The sequence below is a fragment of the Sinocyclocheilus rhinocerous genome, unplaced genomic scaffold (genome assembly GCF_001515625.1).
Source record: "Sinocyclocheilus rhinocerous isolate Xijiao unplaced genomic scaffold, SAMN03320098_v1.1 scaffold3186, whole genome shotgun sequence".
Taxonomy (NCBI): domain Eukaryota; kingdom Metazoa; phylum Chordata; class Actinopteri; order Cypriniformes; family Cyprinidae; genus Sinocyclocheilus; species Sinocyclocheilus rhinocerous.
In genome coordinates, this window is record NW_015642065.1 from 574,368 (window position 1) to 591,208 (window position 16,841).

A 16,841-nucleotide genomic window follows, 5' to 3' on the forward strand; every position below is an offset into this window, starting at 1 on the left:
AATAAAAGGGAGATAAAAAAGAGATAAATGTTGGTTATTCATTTTTTATTTCCAGTTTCTTAATTTTAATTTAAATAATTCTTATTTATTTTAACTGTGAGAGAGTAAGCATAAAAATATACAGCACACACAAAATTGTCCAATTCTATTTGTATCAGATTGAACTTTTGGTATATATTTTTTAATTTATTTTAATTAGTTTAAACTTCATATATAAAAATATGTACTGAATTAATATATTTTAGTATGCATTAAAATTTGGACCTTTTTAATGGTAGAGTGTGCAATACATGTTGATGCTTTATTTGAGTATTATAGAATAGTTTTAGCAAAATATTAAAGCTAAACTTCACTGAAATTTGTATGAGTTGCTGTCTATGTACAGCAGTCCAAATCAGTCATGTATGAAGTTGCATTTTACTTATGACAATGCCTATGCAGACAACTTACTAGGTTTTGAAACACGACAGAACGACTACATAAGACCCATTCAAAGTCATCCAATTAAAACCACAGCCCAACAACAAACTCCCACGCACATGCGTGACATTTCATATATTTGTGCATGGATACATGGGAGCCACGCCTGTTAATCTAGCGCAGCCGGCCTCTCCGAGCCCTGACCTTCTCGTGTTTCCCCACGCCGCAGTGTGTCGGGGTGATTACAGACTTGACGACTCCCTCACACAATGCTCATCTCTGGCTGGGATCAGCCAACGGCCCTTTCTAACTGATCCAACAGCGCTGCTTATCAAAGGTTAAATTTACAAGGCATCTAGAAGGGCTTTATTTCAGCAAAACTGTACAAAGCCTCGCCCTCCGACTTCAAACGTCGCGGCAAGTTTCCAGCAGCAAGTAATTCATCTGTCTGCACTGAAATAAAAAATACTGTAATCTAACATATTGAGAATGAGAACCAAAAATTAGAACGTATCTGAGGTTTAATATGCATTTATGTGAAAACACGTCTCTGAGATTAAAAAAATATCCTGTTGCTGAACCCTATAAAGCCTACTGTATGACTTTGCTGAAAAACCTGTTGAACACAATCTACTACATGCCTTCTGTTGTCTCATTAGTAGTTTAAGTAAAACAATAATATTTTTAGTACTGTAAAATCTTTACTGTTTTTTTATAAAGTAAATGTAAGAATAACTCTCATATTGTTAGTAATATTTCAAGATGAACATTAACTGGACAGAAGCAACTTTATTATCCATACATCAAAAATCATGTTAAAATTTGAGTATCATGCTTTTGAGGAAGGTTTATTTGTTTATCCCTTAATCATCCCTGCATTGCATTATATGTTTTGAAACTACAGAGCTTTGATCATAAAACTAAGCATTTAAATGACATCTTACTAAGACATATTAATGGGAAATATACTGATATTTATGTGCATTTTATGTAAGTATTCTGTTATACTGTTATAAAGATCTCTTTGATTTTCATTACAAGCTATCAGAATTTCACCTTAGGTTTTGACCATATATCAACATCTAAACCAAACTGCATGTTTTTGTTCAGCTTGGGTGTTTTTTTTCTCAATTATGAGCTCCATATTCTCACTATATCATACTATATGAGCCATAAAAGCTTGACGTATCAAATACGATACACAACAAAAAAACACATGCAACTTTTTTTTTGTGTGGGTTGTCTAAAGGTTCAATAAATGGTTCAATTATATTTTTTGAACTATTATTTCATATGTCAGGTTTCACAGGCTTAACTCGACCAAATGTCACAAGTGCATGGAAAAGACAGCTTTATCGGGTCAGGATCCAACGCAACATCCATGCAGCGATGCACCTCTGCCTGTGGGTGGAAATGTCAAATTGGCCAGATTGGTTTTATAATCGGCGCGCCGACAATCCGGGTTAATCCGCCCAATGCGATGAACCATAAACGACACATTTTTCCAAATAAACACTTGAGTTGGGCAGTAGGCGGTTGACGTATGCTAATTGGCAGCCGTTATCAGTGAGGAAATTCAAAGCTGCTTCAGTCACGCACCGTGTTCAGGCCCTCAAAAGAGCGAGATATTCTATCTGGCCGCTGATTCCCTGAACTCCGGCTCATCTGCGGCACCAGCGGTCGCACCTCAGCGATTAGGATCAGAGCCTCTTCCTTTTCCTTTGTGTGCCAGGGCTTTCGTCTTTTAACGCTTTATTTGAATCTAATCAGGGGGAAAGGAGGGAAGCATGTTTTGTCTAATGAGTATCCTGGAGTGGCAGGAATGCTGGGGGAAAAGGAAGAATTAGAGAGGGGGATGATATACCACCCAGGGCTGAAGGGAACCCATCAACCCTTTCATGCTCATTAACTCATCTCTAAGAGGAAGAGGACTTTGGGAGACGCTGTCTGGCTTGGATGTGTTTATTACATCCACAACAGAGCTGAATTGAGAGGGACTTTTAAACAGGAAATTCGGAAGCACACAGGAAGCATAATTCTTAAATTCTAATTTAAAAGTGCAGTGTATCATTTCATAGATAATGACTGTTTTCAGACAGGTTTCCAGTCCGAAACCTACAAATGACTTGTTTACAGTTGTCCATCCATATTAAACTGATATGTGAAATAGTATTTTACCAGTGAAAAAGATAAACACTTCACTTTTTATGAAAGTAGAATTAAAATTTAAATGAATTCATACACTATCATTCAAAAGTTTGTGGTAAGATATTAAATGCTCAAATAAATGCTGTTCTTTTGAACTTTGTTCATCAAAGAATCCTTTAAAATGTATCTCAGTTTGCACAAAAATATTATAACATTGATAGTAATGCTCTCGAGTATCAAATCAGCATATTAGAATGATTTCTGAAGGATCACGTGACACTGAAGACGGGAGGAATAATGCTGAAAATTCAGCTTTGCATCATATTAATAAATTAAACTTTGCAATATACTGCAATAGAAAGCAGTTATTTTAAATTACAATAATATTTTACAATATTACTGATTTTACTGTACTTTTGATCAAATAAATGCAAGCATAAGAGACTTCTTTTTAAAAATATTAGAAAAATCTCACTGACCCCAAACTTTTGTACGGTAGTGCTTGTACGTTTTTTTTTGTTTGTTTTTTGTTTTTTTCATATTTTTTTAAAAGCCAGTTATGAAAATTGTATTTCATTTAAACATATTCCGTAATATTTCATTTCTTTTCATTTGATGAAAATTAAGTGCAAAACCACTTAATTTCCCAGAATGCTATAATTTATTCAAAATGAAATTCCAATTCTACATCCTGTGGTGCATCACCAATTTAATTCAAATTCACTCTCATTATTAAAAAAAAAGACAATTCTTAAACTGAGGATTGCTCAGCTCTGGTGCATGACAGTCAATCACAGCACTAAACGAATCAGCTGATTTGACTGAAAACACAACTGACAATGTGACACATTCAGCTGGCCTTGATACTCACCGACTGGCATGGTTTTCCCATGAATCTTGTCCGTCCAGCCGGCGTAATATCTCAGGGTCTTAATGCTGCCGTCCAGATCGACAAAGAAGGCATGCAGGAAGGGTTTGCCAGTGTCCATTGACTCTAGAGTCTAGAAACAAGAAAGCATATGGTTCAACCAATACTGAAAGCATAAAAGCATAAAGTTATGATTTTATTAGCAATCTGTTTCAAATAGACATTTTTATTGGGCATTTTCGAAAAGTATGCTCATTTCGAGAGCTACAAATTTGATACAAAACAACTTTTTTTATGCACGTCAGAGGATGCCAAGATTTTAATGCGCATGGGTAGTTTGTAGGGCCAGAAATTAAACAATAACGCAAATAATTAATTCTGCTGCCCTCTAACAATAAAAACAATGTCAACGTGAAGAAAAAAGTATGTGGGTAAGACCACGGCTGAAGTCATTGGCAGAGTTTACACTCATGAGAGCTGAAATAAGGGACGCTGCCCATCAGCGCTGGAATGGATCGATTACTGTGCACAAAACAACAAATTATGTTCAAAATGACTTAAAATACGATTACAGTTCTAAAGAATGATCAATCTGACATCTCAAGCTACTGACAGCCTCCCAAAATTAATCATACTAGATTGCTGGGTGTGTTTTGCATTTGAATCTATTTGCGTGCATGGGAAACATCCAAAACTGCATGAGTGTAATTGTGAAATACGCATGTATTACATTTGATCCATCCCTTTTATTCATTAAAAGGCACCGTAAATGGCTTAATGACAACAAGGCAGCGCAGTATAAGAAAGAGGTCACTTTAACCCCTCTATCTCCAAATCTGTTCTTTATTTCCCTATGCAGTGCTCGGAGTTGAAATTATACTTCAGAATCACAGGACATGTTTGCAATTAGCAATCTAAAAACATTACTTCACTCACATCTGTAAAATTTCATTCACAAATGCGGTAACTAATATGACCTGGCAGTAGAACAGGGTGAAAACCAACTCAAGCAAGGCTTTCATTTTGTAAAACTGAAGCATTGTGATACTGTACCGAGAAACGACCAAAGAAAATGACACTTTTTGATCAATAGATAGATAAATTCACGTTTACTAGAAAACTTGCTTACGACTCAAAAAATTCATGAAAACAAACAAGTTGCTTTCTCAAAAGCATCGAAATCCTAATTTTTTGATGTTTTAATTGACAAGACTTCAAAATCAGACCACCATGTCAATGCTCACACCTGCAGTAGAGTTTGATGAATGCATTCAGACAGGCGTGACAGCTTATGGACACTGCGAGCGTGTGACGTGACTAAAAACAGACCACAGCCATTATTACGAAGCAGCAAGTGTGCTGTTTCATACCACGGTTTTGTGTGCAATTCAATGGGCTCATTCTACGATCTGCAACACTTTCAATAGGACAGAAATTTAATTTTGATTGCACTCAATTGGTTCATATGTTCTGACTGAGGCGTTTCCATGATGCCTCTTCATTTTAACAGAGTGATCTGATCTGAAGCCATTTTTAACATTTTGACATCCTGATATAAAGACTGCATTGCTTAAAACAGTGTATCATTATTTATTTTGCATGAACATCTGCACTGAAAAAAATGATTCATGGAATTTACTAAATTTTTTAAGGTAAGTGGTTGCAATCAAATTCTTTTCGCTACATTTAAATAAACAAATTTAGTTGACTAACTTTCAACATATTTTTTTTATTAAATGTAGCTAAAATAAATTGTTTGCAACCACTTACCATAAAAAAATTAGTATCATTTTTTTCAGTGTGTGTGTGTGTATCCTAATTTAGTGTTTTTTTTTTAGTTGTACTGTTGTTGTGTATTATAAATTAGCCTTTTTTCCACAGTTCATGTTCACATCGATGCACAAACAGCACAGAAATTTGGCCTTTAAAGTAATGCATTGTGGTTTGAAAATACGGCAAAAGTTGGATCCCGCTTTATTTTTTTTATGCAAAAGTTCGCCATTTTATTTGAATGTAGGCTACAAGACTTCCGATTCTTTGGCACTATATTTAAATAACTAGAAAGAATAAAAAAATGCAGTAAACTGTAAACAAAACTTGCGCTACAAGCCAGCGTGTCTTTGATTATGATAATGCATTAAAATAATGTGACAACAAATACCAGTTTGCAATATCAAGCAGCAAAACGGACTTTTGTAAAAGAAAAAAAAAAAAACTTTACGCAAATGAGTAGCGACGCGAATTTAGTGTAGCTAGTCTACGCCGCATGCGCGCGTCGATCTAATTAATCGCGTAAACAACACAACTCGAGCCAGACTCACCGCCAGCACAGAGCGCTCTCGCTCCAGCAGATCCGCGAGTCTGTGCAGTAACCCGCCGCGGCTCGACGCGTCCATCCGCCGCCACTCCGAGCCTCTCTGCCCGGCCGCTTTGGCAGCTTTCACCGCCTCATCCACATCAGCCTGAACAATCACATCAACACTTTACACTACACTCAACACATCCGAGGTGATTCGATTATTATTAACAACCTTAAAATGAAATTGCAGATGATTTAATTATTTAATAACAAATTATGTCACCTGATCAGATGCATCTTGTATCAGCTGACACATCATTATATAGTTCAATAACCATATGTAGCAATTACATAAATACACATTCTTACATACCTGACAAATCCTTAAATCAGTCTGTATGCATATTAATGGTTTAACTTGCTTAACAATGCAATCTAATTGAATCTAATTTTATTTCAAATTCATATATTTACATGAATTATTACAAGTCATAAATGAATGGCAGATATACATGACTCCCAATTTACTGTACATGTGTATTCCTTTTTAATTAGACATCTGATGAGTCAAATTCATCTTACTTTATCCGCCTCCTCGACATCGCAGATTTTGACACCTGTTGCAGGGTTGATTGTAGGAAACGTCTTTCCTTTGATTGCTGTGTGCCATTCGTTATTGATAAAAATCTGCAACAAATACAGTTAGACTACAGTGAAGCCGGTTTCCCATTACAGTTTTGGCTTATCTAGTTCATTAGCTTGTCTGCGAATATGAATAAAAAATTAGTAAATGTAAATGTCTAGTTTAACTTGCCCACAAATATGAATACAAATAATTTAGAATTATTCATAAATGCAAATATCTAGTTCATTAACTTGCTCACAAATATAAATAAAAATTAAGTAAAAATTAAATAATAAATGTAAATAATTAGCTCATTAACATGTCCACAAATATGAATAAAAAATAATAAAAAATGTGTGAATAAATGTAAATTTCTAGTTCACTATATTGCCCACAAATATGAATAAAAATAATTAAAAATTAAATAATAAATGTAAATACCTTGTTAATTAACTTGCCTACTAATATGACAACATGACTCATTTAAAAACCCTTTAACCATTTTAACCCTCTTTTATCTACGCCGCATGCGCGCGTCGATCTAATTAATCGCGTAAACAACACCGCTGAAGGCAGACTCACCGCCAGCACAGAGCGCTCTCGCTCCAGCAGATCCGCGAGTCTGTGCAGTAACCCGCCGCGGCTCGACGCGTCCATCCGCCGCCACTCCGAGCCTCTCTGCCCGGCCGCTTTGGCAGCTTTCACCGCCTCATCCACATCAGCCTGAACAATCACATCAACACTTTACACTACACTCAACACATCCGAGGTGATTCGATTATTATTAACAACCTTAAAATGAAATTGCAGATGATTTAATTATTTAATAACAAATTATGTCACCTGATCAGATGCATCTTGTATCAGCTGACACATCATTATATAGTTCAATAACCATATGTAGCAATTACATAAATACACATTCTTACATACCTGACAAATCCTTAAATCAGTCTGTATGCATATTAATGGTTTAACTTGCTTAACAATGCAATCTAATTGAATCTAATTTTATTTCAAATTCATATATTTACATGAATTATTACAAGTCATAAATGAATGGCAGATATACATGACTCCCAATTTAATGTACATGTGTATTCCTTTTTAATTAGACATCTGATGAGTCAAATTCATCTTACTTTATCCGCCTCCTCGACATCGCAGATTTTGACACCTGTTGCAGGGTTGATTGTAGGAAACGTCTTTCCTTTGATTGCTGTGTGCCATTCGTTATTGATAAAAATCTGCAACAAATACAGTTAGACTACAGTGAAGCCGGTTTCCCATTACAGTTTTGGCTTATCTAGTTCATTAGCTTGTCTGCGAATATGAATAAAAAATAATAAAAAATTAATAAATGTAAATGTCTAGTTTAACTTGCCCACAAATATGAATACAAATAATGTAGAATTATTCATAAATGCAAATATCTAGTTCATTAACTTGCTCACAAATATAAATAAAAATTAAGTAAAAATTAAATAATAAATGTAAATAATTAGCTCATTAACATGTCCACAAATATGAATAAAAAATAATAAAAAATGTGTGAATAAATGTAAATTTCTAGTTCACTATATTGCCCACAAGTTAGACTACAGTGAAGCCGGGTTCCCATTACAGTTTTGGCTTATCTAGTTCATTAGCTTGTCTGCGTATATGAATAAAAAATTAGTAAATGTAAATGTCTAGTTTAACTTGCCCACAAATATGAATACAAATAATTTAGAATTATTCATAAATGCAAATATCTAGTTCATTAACTTGCTCACAAATATAAATAAAAATTAAGTAAAAATTAAATAATAAATGTAAATAATTAGCTCATTAACATGTCCACAAATATGAATAAAAAATAATAAAAAATGTGTGAATAAATGTAAATTTCTAGTTCACTATATTGCCCACAAATATGAATAAAAATAATTAAAAATTAAATAATAAATGTAAATACCTTGTTAATTAACTTGCCTACTAATATGACAACATGACTCATTTAAAAACCCTTTAACCATTTTAACCCTCTTTTATATATATATATATATATATAATGTACAGTACTCAAAATATGTTCTTTAAATCAGTGCATTAGTTTTTTTCCGACACTTTTTTATGCACCAGTACAGCTTTTCTAAAGAACTATAAAAAGTTCTTCAATACATCAGTCTCTAAAATGCTTTTTTTTAAATAGTAACGGCCTAAAATTTCTTATAAATGTCGTTGATGGTGAAGCCTAAAGGACTAATCAGGACTAAAACTCCACTCGCTCAATTTGTTTGCGATTTAAGGCTGAAGACAAGCTCTTACCTTAGTGTGTTTAATCTCAGGGATTTTCACAGGTTGAGGCAGAGGCGGAGGGCACGCGTTTCGAGCGAGCCCGTTCTCTATAGTCCCGTTCTGTGCCATTGCAGTGCGGTTGCAGTGAAGTGCAATAGAGATGAAGATCACAGATCACTGTTCACTCCATCCAGCACACTTTATAAGAACTTTTAAAGGTCCTCCCACTTCGGGCAAGTGTGCACTCCGCCTACCGTGACAAACACAGTCTCCGTCCCACCTGCCAGTGAATCAGTCTTTCAAACACAAAACATGCTGTTTTCCAGATACGAGTTGCCGTGATGAAGTTTCAGGAACTCAGACGTGGAAAATAGCTGGGGCTAGGAAGTTTGGGAATGTTTAAGACGCTCGCCTCTGAAACCAAACACGCCTGGCTGTGTCTTTATGTCAGGCGCTGGAGGTAATGAGTGTGAATTAATTGTCCGGCAATATTTACATTGCTTTGATCTGCTGGCGGAGCGACGGATTTGAAGCGACAGGGCATCAGATGGGCCAAGGTGTGATGCATTCTGATGTTCATCACCACGTTGGTTTTTGCACCTGGGCCTGGTGAAGTTGAGTGGAGTTGAATACGTGCAAACAAATGCTTTTGTTTGGCGGGACAAAGACTTTCCCAGCTTCGGGCTCATACTCGGACACTGTTGCCATTGTTTCCCCTCCATTGCTTCTTGTCACTCTTCTTGTCAAAGTTTAATTAGGACAACAAGCTCTCGCGGGCCCATTTCTCACTTCAGCAGGTTTCTAAACACTTCCTAATGAGGGCAAGGCTCAGAGAAATTGAAAAACGCACTGGGAAGGGAAAGCAGGAAAAGTTGCATTGGAAAAATGCATCGTATTTCATGCACTAAAAACACACACAAACCGAGATATCCGAGTTGCGAATCACACGAACAGAAAATAGTGCACGCTTTTCTTCATACGCAAATCAATTGCATTTCAAAAACGGCTGACAAATGTGATGCGGGGCGAAATCGTGGGAAAGTGGAGGCAGGTGCCCTCGTCCTCCAAGCTTGGGTGCTCCGGTTAATTGGCGTTCCACACCTTTTAAATGAAGGTCAAGTCTCTTCCCCTCTCCAGGCTTCAATGCCGTTTAGCAGCATTACCCGGCTAATTGTAATGACTGCATCCTCAAAGAAAGCACATGACTCTGCAGACTCTTCCCAAAACAGATCTCAATAGAAACGCTTCAGCACTGTTGAACTGAAGCGACGCAAGAATACAGAGATTTAGCCACAGAGAACAGGTGCTCACACGTAAGAGGTTTTCTATGGAAACCTCTGACTTTATTCTTGCAGCTGTGAGTTTATATCCCATAATTCTGACTTATTTTCTCAGAATTGTGAGATGTAAACTCGCAATTCCAAGTTATAAAGTCCGATTTGGAAGAAAAAGTCAAGTTTATATCTCACAATTCTGAGAAAATAAGTTTATATCTCACAAATATGACTTTATAACTCGAAATTGCAAGTTTATATTTCACAATTCTGAGACAGTCAGTTTATATCTCATAATTCTGACTTTGTAACTCACAGTTGCGAGTTTATATCACACCACTTTTTTCACTTTCACAAAAAAGTCAGAATTGCAAGATAAAAATTCACGATTACCTACAATAATTTTTTATTCGGTGGTGGAAACAAGGTTCCGTTAAAAAAAAAAAAAAAAAAAAATGCAACAATATGACTTAACACTCTATTAACATTTTTTTCATTCATTCATACACTGTAAAAAAAATTCCGTAAAATTTACGGTAAAAAAACGGCAGCTGTGGTTGCCGGAATTTTACCGTAAAAAATACGGTAGCAACATTTTAGGTTTTACAGTTTTAACTTAAATTTACAGTTAAATACCGTAATTTCATTAACTGATATAATGTTAATATACCAACCTATTGAAGTACTGAAATATGTTTTGTACCTCTGATAACCACCAAATGCAGGTGCTGATGAGAAAGTCACATGATGAACCAAAGCCCATCACAAGCAGCTTTTAGATAATAACATATATAGAAGGTGCACAGCGTCATTCACACAAACACTAAACACCATAATGGTAACACACATGAAACTGAAATAATGCAATAAACATTCATTTAACAACATTAGGTGTAACACACAACCCTAATATACAAAACTGATAAGAAAAAACTAAGAAGAAACATAGTTATTTCAACAAAAAAACATCAAATTTGAAATGTAACGCAGGGAATTCTGGAAATGTCAATTTACGGTTATTCACTGTAAATTATACAGTCTTTTTCACTTCCAAAAACGGTATACTACCGTACAATTCATGTCCAATACATGTAATGTCCAGTACAGTTTTTTTTTTAATCATTCGTTCACTTGGTGGTTGATAAAACGGGCAAAAAATGATACAAAGGATCCAGGTCATAAGGGTCCAGAAAATGATAGAGACTCTTGGATGGGCTCTTTTGACTTGGTCCAGTAAGCAAAAACTTAGCAACCATCCAGAACACCCTAGCAACCGCATAGAAACACTTTGGCAACCACCCAGAACGCACTAGCACTGAGGTGGAGAGTTTTGCATGAACAAGCACCACTCACATTTTCTTCAGAAAATATGAAAATATATGTAGGCCTAAATATCAAGTTAATTACAAATATGAATAAAAAGGAGTACAAATTAACTTAATAAATGAAATATCTATTTAATTAACATGTTAATTAATGTATATATCTAGTTCATTAAATGTATCTAGTTCATTAACTTGTCCACAAATATGAATAGAAAAGAAGTCATTATTTAATAAATATAAATATCAATTTGATTAACTTGCCCACAAATATGAATAACAAATGTGTGGAAATGATTTAGAAATTTAAATATCTAGTTCATTAATCTGTCCACAAATATGAATAAATAATCAATGTAAATATCTAGTTCATTACTTTTCCCCCAAATTAATAAGTAAAAGTCAACTAATAAATGCAAATATCTAGTTCATTAACTTGTCCACAAATAAGAATAACAAACAACAGCAACAATACTACTACTACTATTAATAATAATAATAATAATAATAATAATATGTAGTTAATTAACTTGCCCACAAATATGAATAACAAATAAGTAAAAATTATTTAATAAATGTAAATATCTAGTTCATTAACTTGTCCACAAATAAGAATAACAAACAACAACAACAATACTACTACTACTACTACTACTATTAATAATAATAATAATAATAATAATAATGCAAATATCTAGTTCATTAACTTGCCCACAAATATGATTAAAATAAGTAAAAGTTTATTTATAAATGTAAATATCTAGTTCATTAACTTGCCCACAAATATGAATAACAAATAAGTAAAAATTATTAAATAAATGTAAATATCTAGTTCATTAATTTGCCCACAAATATGTTTAAAATAAGTAAAAGTTTATTTATAAATGTAAATATCTAGGCAATTTACTAGCCCACATATATTAATAAAAAAATAAGCAAATATATTAATAATTTGTATTAAGAAAGATCAAATTAACTATTTAATAAAAATGTATTAACTTTTATGAATAAATAAAGTCGTCAATTCCTGACAGTGGAAACACACAGTGAATCTCTCCAGTGGCCTTTACTGAGCTGATGGGATATCAGCGCTGCTAACTGAAGGCTATCGTCTCGTGAGCGGATGAGTGCAGTGGCTTTCAGCCATCAGCTCGATACACTGACCATGGACCAGTCATCCTAAGATAACTCCCTCCAGGTGTTCAAAGGCCCAGACAAAGAGCCTTTTCAGTCGCCTTTATGAGAATGAAGAGGGCTCGGGCTTGTTGCAAAATATACTGGATAAAAGCGAAGCAAACACAGGCAGATATGGTAATATTCTGCCACAGCGCCTGGGACCAGGTTTGATAAGGTCCAGCTTTGTTTTTGGGAGATAAAAACCAGCCAATTAGTCCAGCGAAGCGTGAACAAAGCAGATTTGAGCTAGTAAAAGAACTGTGGGCCGATTTAAGGATGGGTTATCTTTTCATACATACTGTATATATCAAGTAAAGAAAAAGTTTTTCCATGTACATCAAGCTCCTAAAACGACCAAAAAGCATGTTAGCAATAGCACATCATTGATCATGTGTAGTGGACATTACACATATAAAATAAGATTTGCCAAAAAACAAAAAAAACAAGGTTAAAGCTCATCATGCAATAAAAATAATGTTTTCTAGATGATTGTGTGATGCTTACATACATTTCATCCACGAGATGACAAGGTCGCGGTCAGGACTTGCAAACCTGATCTGATCAGTCAGCTCTTCACTGTTTTGAACAACACAAAAACTCAGCATTAGTCATCAAGGAACAACGCAAGTCATCGAGTGTATTTGTGTTATAGCTGTTGCTACCGAGCTGTTTTTAAACGCGCTGCTCTGTTTCCACACGTCAGATGTACTATGCATACAATTATATTATTTGCCAAACCACTTTGAATGTGATACGGCCATAAAATACGCATGAGATTATTCAAAATATCACTTACTCATGGTCACTTAGGCCTGATTATATACAAACAGAGTTTCACATTTCTTTTGTCATAACATTTTAGCAATGAGGCAGGGCTTTTTTTTTTTTTTTTAACAACAGACACAGTTGACTGGGTGTCTATAGAAACGTGTGTGCAGTGTATGTTTATATGAGAATGTCCACAGAAGGAAGGAATAGCTTAAAAGTTAAAATAATGTTAAAGGGGTCATATGATGCGATTTTTCGAGAATTTTTCCTTTCTCTTTGGAGTGTTACAAGCTCTTGGTGCATAAAGAAGATCTGTAAAGTTGCAAAGACTAAAGTCTCAAATCCAAAGAGATATTCTTTATAAAAGTTAAGAGTCAACCACGCCTACCTAAAACGGCTCGTTCTAACACGCCCCCACATACCTACGTCACGATCTGGGAAGATTTGCATAACACCGCCCAAATTGGAACGGCATGAGGGTGAGAAAATGATGACTATTTTAAAGGAATAGTTCACCTAAGAATATAAATTTGCTGAAATTTTACTCACCCTCAGGCCATCCAAGATGTAGATGAGTTTGTTTCTTCATCAGAACAGATTTGGAGAAATGTAGCATTACATCACTTGCTCACCAGTGGATGCTCTGCAGTGAATGGGTGCCGTCAGAATGAGAGTCCAAACAGCTGATAAAAACAGGAGATCAGGAGAGAAATATGCAAAGATCAAACACCGTTTACAAGCGAAAACAGTCCAAAACTCTTCTAAACAAACAGGAGATGGACTTTTTCGCTGGAGGAAGCGTTATTATGGATTATGGTATTTTGACCAGAAGTGATGGTTTAAAGTTAAAACCTCTTGATGGATTTGTTTCTTACAAACACGCATCTTTTCACTTCACAGGACGTTAACTGATGGACTGGAGTGGTGTGGATTACTTGTGGATTATTGTGATGTTTTTATCAGCTGTTTGGACTCTCATTCTGACGGCACCCATTCACTGCAGAGGATCCATTGGTGAGCAAGTGATGCAATGCTACATTTCTCCAAATCTGACGAAGAAACAAACTCATCTACATCTTGGATGATCTGAGGGTGAGTAAACTTTCAGCAAACTGTCATTTTTGGGTGTTTGTGTGTGTAGTAGGGATGCTACACTGTAAAAAAATGACTTTTCAAGGCTGTATAAGATTACTTGGCTACGTTTCACAAGAAAATAGTACTTCACTCTTTCTACTGCAAAATTTCACGTTTACTTCAATGTGTTACGTGCTATTTATTTGCACTTATTTGTGAAATTTACTAGTAATTTCCGAGTGAAAGTTGTTACTGCAGCATTGTTTTTTCAGTGTCCTTCATGGAGTATTCAGTATCTGCTCCCAGGCTTTGACGGGCCTCTCTCGGTCCCTGTGCCTGCTGTCACGTCTGCTCTTTGAAGTCGACTCGGACTCCAAACCCTGGGCGTTTCTCAGCACCTCTCTTCTCCTGCAGCAGGTTTGCTCCATCGCTGCTCCAGTGAGAGAGCGCTTTGTGTTTAAGATCAGAGCAATTTGCAAGCTTATTGGGGAAAACTGTCTAACAAAAGAACCTTAGATATAGCGTCTGTCATCGCTGGTTTTCTCCGGTTGGGGCTCGTGTTTCATACTTGATGAAATTACCTGGTTGTGGACAGTTTTGTGAAATTGCAGCATTAGCTTCTCTCTCACATTTTTTCTTTTCTTTTTGCTACTGCAATACAACAGCAAAACAGATTATGAAAACATGCAACAATTAATTGCTCAATTTTTGTGCTACATTTTTTTGTTCATTAAAGATAAAAATGTATTATTTTTAATTATCATTATAAGTCATTATTATCAACTTTTCCTTTAAATAGTTATGCTAATAATTTACTTTGTTAAAAAAAAATCTATATTATAATAATTTTAAATAGAAGCATTTCTCAAGGCTGAATTACAAAAAACACTCCCAGATTTCCTGGCAACCAAAGTAGCAGCTTTGTTCAGAGATGACGAGGTCAGTAAAGTCAAGAGACATAGGAAGCAAAAACAGCACAACTCTAGGGTAGGAATGGGAATCTAAAAGTAATTTAACCATTCTGGTTATGATTCTGATTCTTGAACTATGAAGTAGAATAGGTCCTACTGTAACTATAGGATTGCAAACATTCAGAAATCATTAATTGGAAACAAACATCATGAAAATAAAATTCCTGCATTTTATTTATTGTATTTTATTTTTAAAATCAAATTAAAATGACAAATTTTAAGTTAAAATCCCAACCAAGATTATAATAGTTATCTAAAAACAAACAAAAAATGTTAATTGAAATGAAACTCAAATTAAAATTTTGTAAAATATTTTTATATTTTAAAATTAACAATTTTAAGCTCAAATTCCAACCAAGGTTATTATAGTTAAAGGGATAGTTCACCCAAAAATGAAAATTTGATCGTATAATGCATAGCATAGTTTACGCAAGCGCCAGAAGTGATCTCTCGCGCGTATACGTCCCTTTAAAAAACAAAACAACAACAACAAAAAGTTAATTGAAATAAATATAATTAAAAACTAAAATAGAACTAAAAGTGAAATAAATTAAAATAAATAATTTTTACATTTTAAAAATACAAATTTAAACAATATTTGAAAAAAATAAACTAAACAGTAATATAAAAAAAACAAAAACTACTAATAAAATGACAAAAGCACATAACAAAATTACTAAATTACTCAAATTTACACTAAAATCAAAACAATTCAAACAAACATATAAACACTGCTAAAATAACACTGTCCCAAACCACAGTCTAGTCTCTAGAGGTCAAGCTCTTTGGCAAAAGACTTTTTCCTCTCCCTTTTGACAGGTTTGCTTATATTACTCATTTAAATAATTTAATTTAACCAGTCATACAGCCATAGTCCTTTCAGTCTGGTTTGTGGTTTGATCTGCTCTTTTCTAAATAATAATAATAAAAAAAGCCAACCAAAAAAAGGCAGTGCGGTAAGCCTCGTCGTTTTAAACCTGAAAAACACGTTCTGTCTGATCGGGGCCTAAGAACCCAATACCATGAAACACTGAAAATCATCATACAGATTTCTTTAGAGTTCTATGCTTTCCAAGGTTTCCATGGTAACAGCAGATTTTCAGAATAAACTACATTGTAATATCATTAAACATAATAAAATTTTGCAATATCCTTCATAATGCATTGAATTTTATACATATAATAAGTCCATTTTATATTGTACCATTGTACTCGAAATCAATGTTTGTAATGTCGTGAATGAGCTATTGGTGTAAGATTTCATAAAAAGCCTGCGGAGAAAACGAATGAGGGAAAATACTTCTGGAATCAAGAGCAATGAAAACGACGAAACATTTGTAAGTTTGGGTTTTTATCTGACCCGATTATTCACCCTGCTGCTTTCCAACAGAAAACCCACCGGACCTCTTTTGGACGGCCTTTTTCTGACTGTGTGGGAAACCCGAAGCACAGTTCTCCATTGAGAACGCAGCGTTCGGCTGGAGCTCTCTGCATGAGCACCTACTGTAACCCGGCGAGCTGGTTTCTGGATCTGGCCCGAACCCTGTTCTCTCTCTGTCTGACTGAACACTGGCAGATCTGTGGCGCTTTCCCTTCGAGACCTCTCCAGCTTTTTA

The 16,841-nt window shown here is 34.9% G+C and overlaps 1 protein-coding gene across 1 annotated transcript in view; it reads right to left on the reverse strand.

The window, feature by feature from the left end:
- The window catches only part of aldh1a3 (aldehyde dehydrogenase 1 family, member A3), a 30,173-nt gene extending 21,348 nt beyond the window's left edge, over positions 1-8,825 (reverse strand). Inside the window, exons 1-4 of the mRNA XM_016572536.1 lie at positions 8,671-8,825; positions 7,503-7,607; positions 6,943-7,083; positions 3,440-3,569 (exon numbers count right to left, since the gene is read on the reverse strand). Coding sequence (XP_016428022.1) covers positions 3,440-3,569; positions 6,943-7,083; positions 7,503-7,607; positions 8,671-8,769 — 475 coding nt within the window. The 5' untranslated portion in view covers positions 8,770-8,825. The remainder of the gene's footprint in view (positions 1-3,439; positions 3,570-6,942; positions 7,084-7,502; positions 7,608-8,670) is intronic.
- Positions 8,826-16,841: the final 8,016 nt, after the last annotated feature.